Source organism: Manis pentadactyla, chromosome 15 (assembly GCF_030020395.1).
Source record: "Manis pentadactyla isolate mManPen7 chromosome 15, mManPen7.hap1, whole genome shotgun sequence".
Lineage (NCBI taxonomy): Eukaryota > Metazoa > Chordata > Mammalia > Pholidota > Manidae > Manis > Manis pentadactyla.
In genome coordinates, this window is record NC_080033.1 from 83,064,174 (window position 1) to 83,080,182 (window position 16,009).

Sequence of the window (16,009 nt, forward strand, 5' to 3'; positions counted from 1 at the left end):
CGTCACAAAGTGGGTGGGTCTTTCGTTCTTTGACGTGACGATTGGTTTTTTCGAGTGCCGGAACGCGGTTTTGTGTCGAAGGACTTTGGGGACGGTGTCCGGGTCCCGGGACGCCGGGGCTCCGTTTTGAGAGACGCAGCTTGTGGCCCAGCGGTGGCTGTGCGGTCCCGGAAACTTGAAGCGCGAAGATTGGCTCGGTAGGGACTCGGTTTGCTGCCGGAGTCCGGCCCGGGAGCACGCGGCCCGGCGTGGCGTGGTGACCCGGGCGTCATTTCCCCCTTAAACTTACCTCGGGTTTGGGGGGGCAAAACGGGCACTTCCAATAGCACCTGCTCCCTGGGGCCATCGGGAAGGGCAGACGAAGGGTCTGTGAACCCCCTAGGACGGTGCTTGTCATGTAGGAAACTGGTGAGGCTCTAACCAATCTTTCTATTCTCTGGGCAGCCAGACTTGGCCCTTCCTGCTCAACCACTGAGCCCTGGATGAGGGGGACACCTGACATTAACAGCCAGTCATGGGCTGAAGAGCATGCATGAAATGACCCACGAGTTTCCGTATTTGCCTCACTGTAAGAATCATCTGGTAAAACGAATAAAAACTGAGACTCCAGACTCCACACTCACCTATTATGTCAATATAGATGGGAGGGAACTTAGAATCAGCATGTTTTATTTTGGCCTCTGACAATGCTCATCCTTCGGAAAATTAAAAGAACACTAACCTTAGCCAATCAAATACTCTTCCTAGGGAATTTAAAGTAGGAAACATGAATAAGGAGGCAATTTGCCTTGGAAACAATCTGAAAAACATAACTAAGGGAAAAGCAAAGTGAAGTTCTATAGAAGTAAAAACTAGACTATAGAGAAGAGAAATGCAGAGTAAAGGGAATTAAACCGTTTGATTCATTAATTTTAAAATATTCATTGCTATGGGCAAGCACTATACCAACACTGGGAATCCAACAGGAACAGGGCAGGTGTAGGCTCTACCAGTGTGTGATTTAACACCAGGCAGGGAAAACACATGTTCATCAGGTAGCCATAGAAGTACCTAATTACAAGCTGTGATCTGTGCTTTGAAAGAGAAGCACAGAGAGTTTTGAAAGAATAAAGTGAAAATCAGATCTAGTCCAGGGTGTGGCTTGCACAAGGTTTTCCTAAGGTATTGATACGAGCTGTTGACAGAAGGTTGAGGAAGAGCTGAGGAAGATGCAGTGAGGAGCAAATTCCAGGTCTGTCGTCCAGTAAGATAGCCCCTAGCCACATCTGAGTGCCAAGCCTTGGAAACGTGGCAAATTCAAATTGACATGCACTGTGAACATAAAACTATACACATAATTTTGAAGACTTAGTACAAAGAAGAAGAGAACGTAAAGTATCTTACAAGTAAGTTATTTGCACTTATTACATGTAGAAATAATAGTATTTGCACAATTATATAAAATACATTGTTGAAATTTCTTTTCCCTATTTTTTTTTGTTTTTAATCTAGTTTAGGAAATTTCAAATGACACCCTGGCTACACCTGGTTTCTGTTGGATGGGGCTACTCACTCTTTCATTCAACACATATTTAAGGCTTTTAAGTGCCCATTACGTGCCCAGCACCATTCTAAGGCCTATTTAAATATGGGGTGAGGGGGGCAGGGGAGGGGTGCTGTTTTTTCTAAGTTAATTGGGGAAAGACAGATGGCAGTTCAGATTCACAGAGTGAGGAAGTGAGGCTTACGCACCCAGGGGAGAGCACCCCAGGTAGGGACAAGGAAGAGCCCCACAACCACAGAGCAGAAGTGGGGCAGATTATTTGAGGTGGGCGGCTGGGCGAGGATTCCAGCTTGGGAGCTGGGATTTCACCCTGAGGGTAAAGGTGAGCCACCGGAGGGCTGAATGGAGGTGGACCATGATCTGATCTGTCGAAAGGACTGCTCTGGCACAGAGAAGGTGGTGTGAAGCCGCAGCGAGGCAGTCGGATCTGGGATGTATGTTGAAGATACAGTTGGCAGGATTTTGTAGGCTATAAGAGAACAAGAAGGGCCCAGGACAAGGTCAGTGTTGGCTGGAAGGAACCCAGGGGGAGGTACAGGTTTGTGCCAAAAAACAGGAAGTTCAGTTTTGTGCAGTTAAGCCTGAGATGCTTGGGCTTCTGTGTAGGTGACAGGTGGTTCCAAGGCACTAGGGAGATGGTGACAGTGACAGCGAAGAGGCAGGCCTGCCCCAGGCAGGCCTCACAGGCACAGGAATGATTCTTAGCCTGCCATGAAGGGCTCACCAGAAGGCCTGGCAGCAGGGTCCTGTTTAAAACACTCCAAACAGTGTGAAGGGCAAGGCCATGATGAGGGGCCAGTGGGAAGCTGTCACACAGCTTCAGAGAAAAGAGAAACAGCAAGAGTGGAAGGGAAATAGGCAAGGTGAAGGTAGCAGAGTGGGGGAGTGGGGTCAGATGGCAGAGAGCACCTCTGGGCCAAGGGAACTGCAGAATGCTGCCAGCATTGCTACACCTGTCAGTTTTCCCATAGAAGCTGAAAGTTAAACTTTTATGGGACATTTCAATAAAAGCAATTAATTTGTCAAACATTGGGGCCAAAAAAAGCATATCAGATCTCCAAATTCTGATCTTGACCCCTGAAGTGTCAGTCGCCTGGGACGCCTCTCTTCCTTAATGCAGTTGCCACGCCCACCCAGATTCTGACTTGGGTGAGACCCAGCACACCCCCACAGCACCAGGGAGCCTGGCCAGCCAGTGCCTCCCCTACTGCCCAGTGACCTGGTCATCACAGCTCATCCCCACCTAAAGGCCTTGTTTCATCCTGCAAACAGTTACCCTGGGCCTTCTGTTTGCCAGGCACAAGCTGTGGATTTCGCTGTGAACCAAGCCAAGTTCCTGCCAAAGGTGCTTATATCCTAGTATGTCTGCGTGCCCTGGAACCAAAAGAAGCCAGTTGTTGGCTAAATTTAAGCCACTTGTGTCTCCAGAAAAGGTCGGTGCCCAGGCAATGCCGGATGCCCTCCCAGAGAAGTGAGGTGTCCTGCTCAGTTTTGCCTCATGAAGGTGCTGGAGGTGGCCCTCCATGTGCCATCCCCATCCTACACTTGGCCTGGACCCAGAGAACCAGAGAGCTTGCTGAGCTTCCTGTGTGCAGGGGGCTCTTCTCCATTTGCAGAATGGTCAGAGGTCAGTGCTACAGGGAGGCAGACCAACCATCTTGCTTCCTCTCTACTTCCTCTTCTATGCAAGTGGCAGAAGTGGTAAGTGCAGGCCCCTGTCTGGCATGTTCCCTTGTCTCTCTTCCCCTGTGGCCTTGGGGTGAGAGCTGATGTGGGGTTTGGGCCTAGCCCTCCCAGCCTCAGCCCTGCGGTCAACCCCAGCTCACCCACATTCTTCGCATTAGAATCTGGAACCCAAGCTTGTTTCACAACTAAGTATTATATGTTTTTTTTCCAGTTACCAAAGCTCTGTGGTTTATCACCTTCCCAAAACTCAAGGGAAGGAGGAACTGTAGAATGAAGCAAGAAATAGAGGACCACGAAAACCAGCCCCCAATTTTTTAAACTTTGGATCCAGTACTTTTCCTGGAGCCCTATCAGTTTTTATGTCATTTTGAAGTCTAAATATGTGATATGTTCTTTTCTTTAACCAACTCATCACTAATCAAACTAGAAAGATTGAGATCCAACTTATTTTAAAAAGTAAAAATAAGTCTTCCTAAGTTTTCTTAAGACATTTTTCCTAGTAAGGCTGTCATAATACTGTATAATGTGTTTTATGTTATGAATTTCAGCCTGCGGAAAGCAGGCGGCTTACTCAGCCAGGAGACAAAACCTGTTCCCATTCAACAGATGTTTCAGGGCCTACTGTATACCGGACGGTGTTAGAGCAGAGATGAAATACAGAAGTCCCCGAGATACTTTCAATGTCCAGACTGTCTCTTGACTATGTAACTGGTGTACAATAGGCCAGCTTGGTGGGTGGTACATTCAGTAAGGGACGTGGACACCCATCTGCAGCCCCTCTCCTTGGATTTACCACCACAGAGGCTTTGCTTTCTGACATCTCTGGAAACTAGCTCTTGAGAATACAGCTGTTGAGCTCTGCTGGAACCCTTTACTGGGACAACAGCCTTTTGGCTGGTGCCAGTTCTGAGAGTAACTATAATGCTTATTTTCCTGGATGGCCAATATTGAATTCAGTGAAGATTTAAAAACAAATTCCCATGGGTGGGAACGGAGGGAGAAGGAGGGAGAAGAAGAAAGGGGCCCTTACAATTAGCATGTATAATGTAGGGGCGGGGGCATGGGGAGGGCTGTACAACACAGAGAAGACAAGTAGTGATTTTACAGCATCTCACTACGCTGATGGACAGTGACTAATGGGGTATGTTGGGGGGACTTGGTGAAGGGGGGAGTCTAGTAAACATAATGTTCCTCATGTAATTGTAGATTAATGATACCAAATTTAAAAAATAAAAACAGATAATTAGCCAAAAGAAACATTACTGAAAAAACATAAAGCAAAACAAAACAAATTCCCCACATTGTCCCTGGGCACTTCAAGATGTCTTAGCTGGAACAGGGCTCAAGTGATAATCTTGAATCTAATATGACAAGTTCCCTTTTTAAATTTATAAATGTCACAGATATCTTTGATTTTTTTAAAAAGAATTCTAATTACATTAGAATTATTATGATTGACTTAGATCACCAATTCACAAGGTATGGTCTGGGAACCCCTGGGGATTCCTAAGACCATCTGTAGAGGTCAGCAAGGTCAAACTCCCATCCTAATAATACTTAGAGGTCTTTTGTCTGTTTCATTCACTCTTCTTATGATCGTATATGTTTTTCAAGAGGCTGTGTGATGTAGGGTGATGTTAGTGTTCTCATAGCTGAAGAAACTTTTTTGTTTTAAACAGAAGTTTCACTGTTAACATGGTAAATATCAGTAAACAGAACCCACATAAACAAAAGCCCTTCGGGCTCCTGGGTAGCATTTATGAGCCTAATGAGGTCCTGAGACTACAAGGCTTGTGAACTTCTGGCTCAGGCTTCCTGCAGCTCCTTCCACTTGGTTGTGCAGCTGACGTGGAAGCATCGCCCCAAAAAATATAAATACATTTTTTAAACTATACATAGCCTGCATTTAATGCTTTGATAATAAGATTATGACCACAGAATATGAATTCAATCTTTTGTAGGCAAAGCCCCATGGACCACTCTTCCCAAAATGACATAGCCATTAAAAGCATACAATCTACAACCAAACTGCCTGGGCTCAGACCCCAACTCTGCCCCATCCTAACTGTGATGTTGGGCAAGGCAGTCACCACTCGGGCTCAGTTTCAACATCTGCAGTGGGCTAATGTGAGCACCTGGAAGGATTCTGAGGAAGGTTAATGCATCCAGCATAGTTAGAACAGTGCCTGCAACACAGTAGACAAACGTGCTGACTCTGTAAAACTAAGGTGAAACCTACAGTAGTGCTATGAATGTCACTTTCAGTTTATTTCAGCGGTTGTCCTGCCTCACTTCAATCATTGAACACCAGTGGCAGCGAGCCCTGGGTCTGAAGTGTTGTGGGGGACAGCATGGGTAAGCATGGGTGTCAGGGTGGACAGTGCTCCAGCAGTTTGGGGACATGGCTGCAGGCTGCAGTGAGGGTGGGTGTTCTCAGGAAGGCAATACAGAAGTCTGGAAGGTGGAGTTGTGTGTCCCTAGACTGAGAGGTGGGCACATGGCCACTCGATGAGGGAGGAGAGGTGGTTCAGGTTAGCAGGCACACAAGGAGTTGAGGGACAGCAAAGGAGCATGCCAAGGGAGAGTGTGGCCAGGTTTTAGGGCTTGTGCACTGGCAAGTGGCCCTGGACTGTCCTGCTTGTCACTTACACACCTGCTGGTGGTGAGAAGAAGAGCCCTTTAGTGATGGGTTTGCATGGTAGATGCCCGCTGGCCCAGGCTGTAGGCACCTTGACTCACTCAGCCCTTTCCCCGGGCAGGCAGCTTGAGAGCCACTCCCCACTTCCTGCTCCACCAGGCCCTGGCCCAGAGATGGGGCTTTATGCGTGCACAGACCTTTTACAGCACAATCATACACACTGAGGACAACATAGGTGTTCAGTATTATGGGAACCAATACTGACTTTGTTACTGAAGCACAGCTTTATTTTGCAACTTTAAAAAAGCACTCAGGAAATAAAAGGATGGATTTCATATGAGTTAAGTATAGAAACGCCATGGGGCTGCCCCTGTGTACCAGTGTTGAATACTGTAAATTATCTTGCAGGGACCCCTGCTGTCCATTGAGGCTGGCTCCCTCGGACCCTGGAACAACCTTTCCTTCTTGACCTTGACCTCCTAGGCCAGTGCTGCAGTTCTACCGTTCTGCCAGTAGACATGGATTGTAAACGCAGTCTACAGGATTTGTCTTGTTTATTCTGTTTATGAGACCCTAACCTCATATACGATTGCCTTAGGCCCCAAGTACAAATAAACTGTCAAGCAAAGTAAACATAAAGCAGCAGGATGGACATGGCCAAGGCCAAACTGTATGCTTTGATCTGAGGTGTGTGTGAAGCCAGAGCGGCCTCCTGCCTCCAAAGAATCTCCAACTCAGCCTGGTCAGCGATCATGACTCCTCCAGCAGGGCTGGCTGTGGATTCCAGAAACACAGGATCCTCTCAGCTAACTGCTGAGAGCATGGCAACCTGCGGTGGTCTATGAGGGGAGCATGCTTGAACAGGCCACGGTTCAAATTCTATGTAGAAATGGTTGTCTCTTCCCTGGTCAAGTCAGCCTGCAGATTACAGGGAGGAGGAGGCCATGCCTGAGCCTGGTGGCCCTACTTCCAGCCGGCCTGTCACGCAGGAAGGCTTCTCTGGGTGCTCAGCCCTTGTCTCAGGTGGGCTGGTCTGGTCTGGTCACGTGCTGCTGGCACCGTGTTCCACCGGCCTCACCACTACGTGGAGCTGCAGGTCAAGGCACCAGGCACCAGGCGAAGCATAAAGCCCTCCGGAATTTCCTAGGACTTTTGGAACAGCTCTTCGCATCCTCCTTGCCTTCATCCAAGCCAGTATTTCCCTCTGGCCTTGTTGCAACTCCTCCTGCTGTCCCCTGGACCACCTCTGGCCCCACTAGAATCTATTCTCCACAAAGGAGCCAAAATGATGCTTTTAAAACAGACCAATCAGTCCTTGGCTCTAAATCCTCCACACCCAATCCTTGAGCACAAAGGCAGGGTTCTGTGGTGGTGGTGGAACCCAGCACCCACTGTCCCCCTCACTGCTACTCTAAGGTCCCCTTCCAAAAAACCAAATTTTATGTGATGTATATTACCACAATTTTTAAAAAGCTGCCTTTTCTGGGAAGCCTGCCCTAACCACCCATCTCTATGGCTGCTTACAACTCCTCACCTACCGTGTGCTTTGTTGACTTGCTTCACTTCTTGTTTCTCTCCTGTCCCTGGAATGAAAGCCCATTGAGGACAGGCATCATCTCGCTCACTGCTTGTCCCCAGCACCCAGAGCACGGCTGCACAGTAAGTCTTTTAAAGGCAATTCTGTTTTATCCCACAAGAATCTCCTTGTCTCTCCACTCCATCATCATCTGCAGCTGCCTTGGGCTGGGGGCCTCTCCCCGTTCCCCTGGAGGTTCCCCCACCCCCTTGGCTGCACTCTGGGACGAGTAACAACCTGCTGTCTTTGCTCCTTCCCTCCCCTCTGCATCTCTTTCTTTTGTCCTGTTTTTGTCCTTTCTGGTTTTGTTATGGACTACAAAACATCTGGGAATGGGCTAGCAACCTCTGAGAATGGGCTGGACAAAGGCGAGGCTGGCAGAAAGGCAGGGATGTCTGGGAACATCTGCTTGTCACCTTATCTTTTCTGTTACACTGTGGCTGTTGGAATTCAAGCTGGTTAATGGCAACCTCTACAGCGGTAGGGCCCCTACTGATTTGCTGAAAAGCCATAATGGTCACAGGCCTCCAGGATGCAGGACCAGCCAGCCTTAGTGGAAAGGCACACAGGCTAGGGCTGTCCTACTTGAGGGGAACAGCATGCATCTGTCTGGCCTGGTAAAATGGAACCGCTCTGCCGACAATTGCTGGCTGTGCATTGCTGATGGAGATGCAGCCAATCTGATCACTGGTCACATCCCAGAGGCCAGCAAGTAGAGGACCCTGTTGGCTCCATAGCGCATCCCACCAAGAGCTCTCTGGGAACCTGCACTCACATAGGCGAGACCTTTCTGCCACAGATATCTTATTCCCACAGCAGATAACTCTGGGGACCTGAGAGAGAGCAAACTGAAACTTTCAGGAATAAGCTACACACTCGACATCCAGACATGGACCCACTTTTCTGGTATCTGAATGCAGATGGCACTCTGAGCCCACCCTGGGGTGTCAGGAACCCAGGTCTCTGGCCAGTGTGACTCCCCAGTGCAATGGACCTGGACAAGCAAACCGCAGCTTGGATGGATGAAAACCCAGTATAAACTTGTAGCATAAGAAAGGGGTTGGCTTATGACAAGGAAGTGCAGAAGGGGCCCCACATGTAGGGGCTGGATCTAGAAATGCAAACCAGGTGCCCTGGGTCCCACTTGTAGCCTTTAGCCCCCCAGTCTCTCAGGGGCCTTGCCTCTCCAACAACTGGCTTTCTCCATGGGGTGAACAAGGTCCTAGCAGCACACGCAATTCTCCCTCCTACTCTGTGACCCTAAAGGCAAGGTTCCTTCTCCATCTGCAAACAAGTCCTAAAAAAGGGCCTGCTGGGTTGACCTTCCTGTCCCAAACCAGTCAATGCTGCAGTAATGTGACACTGAGGGCTGCAGTCACGTGGGCAGGGGTCAGGAACCTGGCTGTCCCTGGGACCTGCACCCTTGGGCTGCCCCTGCCGCATGGTCCCACTTGTGTGAGTAGCCCCAGGGAGCCCAGTGGTGAGGAGCTGAGACTCCTGCCAACAGCCAGGTAAGGGTGTCACCCTGGAAGCTCTTCCTAGAGTGCCAGGCAGCTTCACATGGCTGCACCCTTGTGAGTGACCCTGAGCTAGAACCAATCATGTCACCGCTCCTGGGCTCCTGGCCCCTAGAAACAGTGAGATTATAACATTAGCTGTTTTAATTTGCCAAGTTTTAGGGTAATTTATTACATAGCAATGGATAGCTGAAACAACAGAACAAGGGGGTAAGTTAATGACTTTGGCATGTGTTGCCCAGAGCTGTAGGCGTTAGCATGTGGGGGGGTCTACAGACCCTGCCCTTTATATCCATCCAAAATCCCACACCCAACAGTCACAAGAAACATTGAGGAATACATAGCTATTTGGTTGTGCAATTCCTGTACAAGATTTTTGCTAGTAGAAATAAGACTCTTCATCTTTTCAAAAACAAAATCTGTCATCACAAAATCTTATTTGACACGTGGTGAGTAAAATCCGGTTAATGAAGGATATGAGAAGAAATTGTTTTTTCAGAGAGACTTTTAGTTCAAAAATTAAATTTACCAAAATTCAAAGAGATGAACGAGTTTATTCAAATATTCCACAAGAGAGTATACTTTATAGAAGACACCCTAGCATTAGCCAACATGTAGTTGAAGACAGGTCGTTCAAAGCTGTGTGACTTAGCCTCCGCATGATAAACTCACCTGTATGGTTGTGGGAGTGGCAGTTACACTGTGCGGTAGTCCAAGGGCTTCAGAGGGCAGGGTAAGTGTGGAAGCAACTGTTTTTTTTAGAAAAAAAGGTTTAGAAGTTTACCTGCTGCCAAACTGCCTAATTTGGGAAGAAGCAAATAATCATTTGCTCTGGTATTAAAGAAGACTAGCTCTTAAAACAAAAATGGCCCAAAAGATCATGTCTGTCTCCAGATGCTTACATATCACTCCTATTTTACAAACAAGGCAACTGACCCAGCTCCCCTTCCAGGCTGCTTTGGTCAAAGAATGAAGGCACCTAGTGTCAAGGTGGCAGTGCAGAGACCTACGTCATGCCCTGATACCAGGAGTCCACTGCTGGGTGCCTCTCAGACAGTAAGGAAAGCCACGTGGAAATGTCCTGAAGAAAGTGTTCAGAGAGCTGAGGAAGTACAAGTGAGTAAACAAGTTGGGAAGGCCAGACAGCAGAGAAGGCAGGACTGAAGCATTGAGAGGGAAGTGGATTGAAGCTGAATTCTGGTGGTGGTGAGCGCCTCTGGGGACTGAGGGCCAAGGAAGGTCTGGTGAGCAAGCTTCTCTTCTAGGGTCCAGGTCAGGCCACCTGAATCCTTCAACTAAATCCCTATTGCTTAGGTGAGTGCATCGGTAGGCCTGAAGCAGGGTGGGGATCACCTCTCCAGAGGCTGGGACTCAGCCGGCCTTCACAGCATAGCAGTTAAATAAGTGCATCCACACAATCTGTTTTCCCAGAACCTCATTTGCTAAGACATCATAGAAATAACTCCTGGATATGAATGGCTTCCTGGTTCACAAACTGCTTTCACAATTAAATTGCGTTTTATCTGTACAATTCCGTGAGAAAGCCAACTTTGGCCTCACTTTGCAGATACTTATTATTATCCCAATTTTACTGATGAGAAAACTGAGGCTTGGAAAAGGTAATGACTTGCTCAAGGCTATGAGCTGAGGACAGCAGCCAGCATTCTTTCCCTGGAGGCTGGCCCCTTGCGTCCCTCGGCACTGCTTCCAACTGCCAGGCAGAGATCAGACCACTGTAACAATTTCATTTCCTGTCCAAACACATTCAAATGTATTAGAGGCTCTGAGTCACAAGTCCTGTGGACCGAGTGATGAGGGGAACGGGTGAGGGTGGGGGGCCGTCACTTCCGGTCAGAGCCCTTCGCACAAGCTTCCATAAGGTGCAAGAACCTCTCTGGGAACTTTGGTCAGTCACGGGACTGGCTGGAAGGCGGAGAGTGGGTGGGGCCACCACAGAAGAAAACAGTTCGGTAGGAGCCCAGAGCACAGCCTGACTGTGCAGAAATAAAAAGTTCAGAGGTGTGAATCGGCAGCTGCCCCGGGCTCGGGGGGCGGGGCGCTGCTCTCTCCACACACCAGCCACAAATAGGAACCTCGCGAAGGCAGGGCAGCCACGGGTTAAGGACCAGTAATCAGTGTCGGCAGAGCGTTCCAGTTTCAGAGGTGAGGGAGGGGAAGCATATACCGGTTGCCTGTGTCAGCTTTGTGAAACAGAAGGCCTACCAGCCATGTGCAGACCCAGGAGCCAGTCGGACCAGCTCTGAAGGGGGGCCCACACTTCTCAGTGACCCTGGACAGGTTACTTTTTCTTTAAGCGTTTCCTCATCTGGAAAATGGGCATTAGAAGAATTTACTTCCCATAGTCATGAATATCAAGAGTGTCTGATGCGCAGCCAGGCGCTATTTAGCACTCTGAGACTGGTCGTTAGGAATTTGGGGACACAGAAAAGCGAAGAGTATCCTTCCTCCGCACTACATCTACCTGGGCTTTGCTTTTTCTGCGGACAAAGCCTTCCAGCCCTGGCAGAGAGCATGCGGGCTAGGCCCCCATGCCCTGGACTGCAGGGACGGCACAGGCTGGAGAGGATGCCGCGGCCCCAGTCCTGACCGGGGCGGGGGTGCTGGGACTGACTTCCAGAGGTGACTCAGCTCCTAAGGCAGAAAGTGAAGCGGGGAGATGGTCATGTAACCGAAACCACACATCTGTGGGCCAATGATCCAGGCGCCTGCCTGGCCGGGGGTGCTTGGCTGCCTTCCCCTTAACCTAGGCCTTAGAACTTCGTGTCACGTCCCTGCGCAGGGGCCCATGGGCACCGGCGCTGGCCGACCACGGCCCCGCCTCGGGGGGCTCTGCGGCCCAGGGCCCGGATCCTCCCGGGGTCAGGGCTGGAGGCCTAGCGGGATCGGGGGCCTGGGACCGGGTGGTGGCCGCCGCGATGCCGGCTCCCTCAAGCAGGTTTCCCTCGGGCTACCGAGCTCGGCCCTGTTGCCCTGGGACCTGTGTGGCCTCAGCGCGCAGCCGGCGCAGGGTACCGACACCATCCCTCCGCGCCAACTTTACTCGCGGCGCTCCGCTCGGGCGGCACCTCAGGAAATGAACCGCTTGGGAGCGCGGACCCAGCTGGAGGTGCCCGCCAAGAAGCGAGCGTGGGGCACCGAGCCTAGGATGCCCCGACCGCGCAGGCGCACCGAGGAGGCCCTTACCGCGCATGTACTCCTCTTAGGCAAACATGGCGGCCGTGTTGCTTCTGCTGCGCGCCCTCCGCCAGGGTCCGGGCCCGGGTCCGGGTCCCGGGCGGCTGCGGGGTCCCTGTTCGGGCTGGAGCCCAGGCCTCTACGCCGGAGCCGAGAGGAGGAGGCCGTACTTCGCCCACAGGCCTCCGACGGGACTCGTCGGGGCTGGAGGCCAAGCCCTGCAGGTAACCCCCGACCCCGGCCGGCCAGCGGGGTGCGGGAGCCGCGCCTTCCCGCCCAGGCCTCACCTGGCTTTTCCGGCCCTTGTTTCGCGTAGTGGCGTTTTCTGCCCGTCCGTCTCTCTTGCACCCAGAGAGGGTTCCCCAGCATCCTTCCCAAACCTGAGGGCCACTAAAGATGTGTTACGCTTTTGTTTTTTTTTAGTTCTTTAGTAAGAAGGAAAATCTTAATTTACTATCGTTAGCCTGGTCCTATGCTTATTCTATGAAAATAAGAGGTGAAGTAGTTAGTTCACAAATACTTTTAAAATCTAAGCAGAGTATTTCACCAATGGCTCTAATAGTAATAAACAGATTTAAACAAACAATGGGGATGACTTTGAAGAATAACAGTTTTTTACGTGTGCTGTATCTAACATGGCGATGCTGCTCGTTTGCTGGGCCCAGTCCATACTCTGTGGTCCTCCCTTATATGACTTCTGGTCATAGCTGAGCCAAGAGGAGTAGTAGTAGCTAAATGGGACATTCACTGTATAGATTAGGAATTATCATTCTGTTGCTAATGGAAAATTACACGTAATGTACTCCTTACCAACTGTAAATCCGGGGAGAAGAAATCCCGGGGCAAAATACCTAGCTGAAACCGAAATCAGTCAAAGGGAGAAATAAAGCTTAAAACTTGCTTATTGCTTACAAAGAGCCGTCCGGCATGTGTCTCTCCCTGTCTCTGTCCCTCTCTCCTGCTGTGGTAGCAGCAGCGAGCAAATCCTACCCCCAACCTCTCAGGTTCATGTAGGCCCTTGGTCACCCAGGTAGTTACCCATTGATAAGGAGATAGAGTACTTCTTTCCACCCCTTGGAAATGCCTGTTGATACGGAGATGCACTAAAGCCAGTCCAGATATTCTGGAAATACTGCAAGTTTGCCCACACCAACAAGTACTGAGCAAGGTGTAATCTTTTCTCCATAGCAGCAGCAGAGTGGGGATGGTCTATGGGAAAAAAATAAAAATAAAACATAAATAAAACAGACATGAAGAAATTGACATAGAGATAGAAAAAATTAAATTGAACCATTGGCCTTAAGAACATGAAACATTCAAGTGGGAAAATGAACATTGGGAATACAGACCAGTAGCTTGCTATGGTTGCCTGGAAATGTTCTATGAGGAGTTGTCTGGAGATGCCAGGAGCAAAGGGTCTGGGCAGTCGCTGTGGCCTTTGGGAGCCTATCTGCTCCTTGTATCCCTTCAGGACAGTTGTGAGCCTGCAGGCACAGAATGGCAGCCAGTACCTCTTTATTTCAGCATTTCTTTGACTTGCTCACTTGTATCACTTTTGATGTTTCAATGTTATCTTTTTTTTTTCCTTTTGATGTTATGTTAAAACTTTGAAATAATGTTCAGGCTATTCCTTTATGTTTTAGGGCAATGTAAGCATTACATGTGTCCATTTGGGCTTTTAGGGAAGATATTGCAGCAGGAAATCAGTGCACATTGCTGTAGTTCGGTGTGGTTGCACCTCCGTATCGTTTTGTTTTTCAGAGTTTGCAGTTGCGACTGTTAAGCCCTACCTTGGAAGGGATCACTGGATTATTGTTGAAACAGCATCTTGCTCGGAGTCCAGTCAGACTCTGGAAACGTCTAGGTGTGTATCTGTTGACAAGTAACAGAGCCCTGTGGCGTTTGTGAATTAATCAGAATAATGCTGTGGTTTGACATTGCCAGAAAAGGAATCGCTGAGAGAATCTTTGGCTTATATTTATTGTAAGCCCTTAGATGCTCTGAAATGGAGTTTTACAAGGAGGGAGGTGGTGTAAGGTGTGAGCAGGCTCCTTGTTGCTTATTTTCTGTTGTCTTTTTTTTTTTTTTTTAATATTTTTTATTGAAGGGTAGTTGACGCACAGTATTACATTACATTAGTTTCAAGTGTACAACACAGTGGTAGAACATTTATATACATAATTCTAGGTTCCAGCTATCACCCTACCAAGCTGTTACAATATCTTGACTATATTCCTTATGCTATACATTACATCCCGGTTACTTATTTATTTTACCATTGGAATTCTGTCCTTTTTTTTTTTTTTTTTTTTTTTTGTGAGGGCATCTCTCATATTTATTGATCAAATGGTTGTTAATGACAATAAAATTCTGTATAGGGGAGTCAATGCTCAATGCACAATCATTAATCCACCCCAAGCCTAATTTTCGTCAGTCTCCAATCTTCTGAGGCATAACAAACAAGTTCTTACATGTAGAACAAATTCTTACATAATGAATAAGTTACATAGTGAACAGTACAAGGGCAGTCATCACAGAAACTTTCGGTTTTGCTCATGCATTATAAACTCTAAACAGTCAGTTCAAATATGAATACTCATTTGGTTTTTATACTTGATTTATATGTGGATACCACATTTCTCTCTTTATTATTATTATTTTTAATAAAATGCTGAAGTGGTAGGTAGATACAAGATAAAGGTAGAAAACATAGTTTAGTGTTGTAAGAGAGCAAATGTAGATGATCAGGTGTGTGCCTGTAGACTATGTGTTAATCCAAGCTAGACCAGGGCAATAAAACATCCACGTATGCAGAAGATTTCTCTCAGAACGGGGGGGTGAGGTTCTAAGCCTCACCTCTGTTGATCCCCAATTTCTCACCTGATGGCCCCCCTGCGACTGTGCCTGTCTTAGGTTGTTCCTCCCTTGAGGAATCTTACCCGTCTCTGGCTAACCAGTCATCTTCCGGGGCCATACAGGGAAATGTGAAGTTGGTAAGTGAGAGGAAAGCCTTATTGTTTGAAAAGGTTAGCTTTTTACTTCTTTGCATATTTATGCCCTGTGGCTTCTATGCCCAGCATTTGTCTTGAGGTATCTTTACCACTTGAAAGAATTATGATACTCGGTAAATTTGATATGAGGCACGAATTCTATTCAAGGGTTGTAATTAGGGAGGAAGAAGAAAAGCTATAGAAGTAGCAGGCGGAAGAAAACATGGGAAGATTGATTATTTCTTTGACATATCTTCTTGTAGAGTAACTTCAGCATGTATAGGTTTTAAGCTACTACTTAAATTGCGCACACACATTAACATAATAGGAGTATAGTTACATAACCAAAGCATATCTGTAATTACCAGCCATCTCCAGTGAAACCAAGAAAACCAGTTAGGCACCTTAGGCATTTGTGAAAACTTATCTATGATATGGTGGATATTGTCTAACTGAACTTGAACAGTCTGAGAGAAATCAGACAAATTAAAACAACCCATTCCTGGGGACTCTTCACATGCCATATGTTCTTTTAACAGTAAATAGTCTGTAGTTGTAAGACTTTGGAGCGCTACAATTTGCACTTCTCCAAATTCTTGGTTGAGTTCCAACAGTATAGATCCAGTCAAATTTGTTGTTTTACTGTATGCACAGGCCAGCTTAGATGTCTCCTTCCTCATTCCCATGGCAAGTCCAGGAACGGGTGGGATGAGTGCATCTACAGCTGTAGCAGTGCATGGATCTTTGTTGGGGTGTTTTGATGAGCATCTTCTGGCATGAGTCTTCCAGAGAGTGCAGATGTTGGAAGTTCTTTTTCATATCGTATCTTAGTTCATTTTCGGGGTAGCCCAATTAGGCTTTGAT

At 48.0% G+C, this 16,009-nt stretch overlaps 1 protein-coding gene and 1 long non-coding RNA gene across 4 annotated transcripts in view; both read left to right on the plus strand.

Moving 5' to 3' along the window:
• Positions 1–25: 25 nt before the first annotated feature.
• LOC130681031 (uncharacterized) lies at positions 26–611 on the plus strand. The gene is made up of 2 exons (XR_008994073.1): positions 26–197; positions 445–611. It is a non-coding gene; the product is annotated as an uncharacterized LOC130681031 (long non-coding RNA).
• Positions 612–12,184: 11,573 nt separating this feature from the next.
• The window catches only part of SPG7 (SPG7 matrix AAA peptidase subunit, paraplegin), a 33,827-nt gene continuing 30,002 nt past the window's right edge, over positions 12,185–16,009 (plus strand). For all 3 annotated transcript variants that reach the window (XM_036924285.2, XM_036924286.2, XM_057493051.1), the window contains exons 1-2: positions 12,185–12,379; positions 13,917–14,019. In XM_036924285.2, the coding sequence (XP_036780180.2) occupies positions 12,191–12,379; positions 13,917–14,019 (292 nt within the window). In that variant the 5' untranslated portion in view covers positions 12,185–12,190. The remainder of the gene's footprint in view (positions 12,380–13,916; positions 14,020–16,009) is intronic.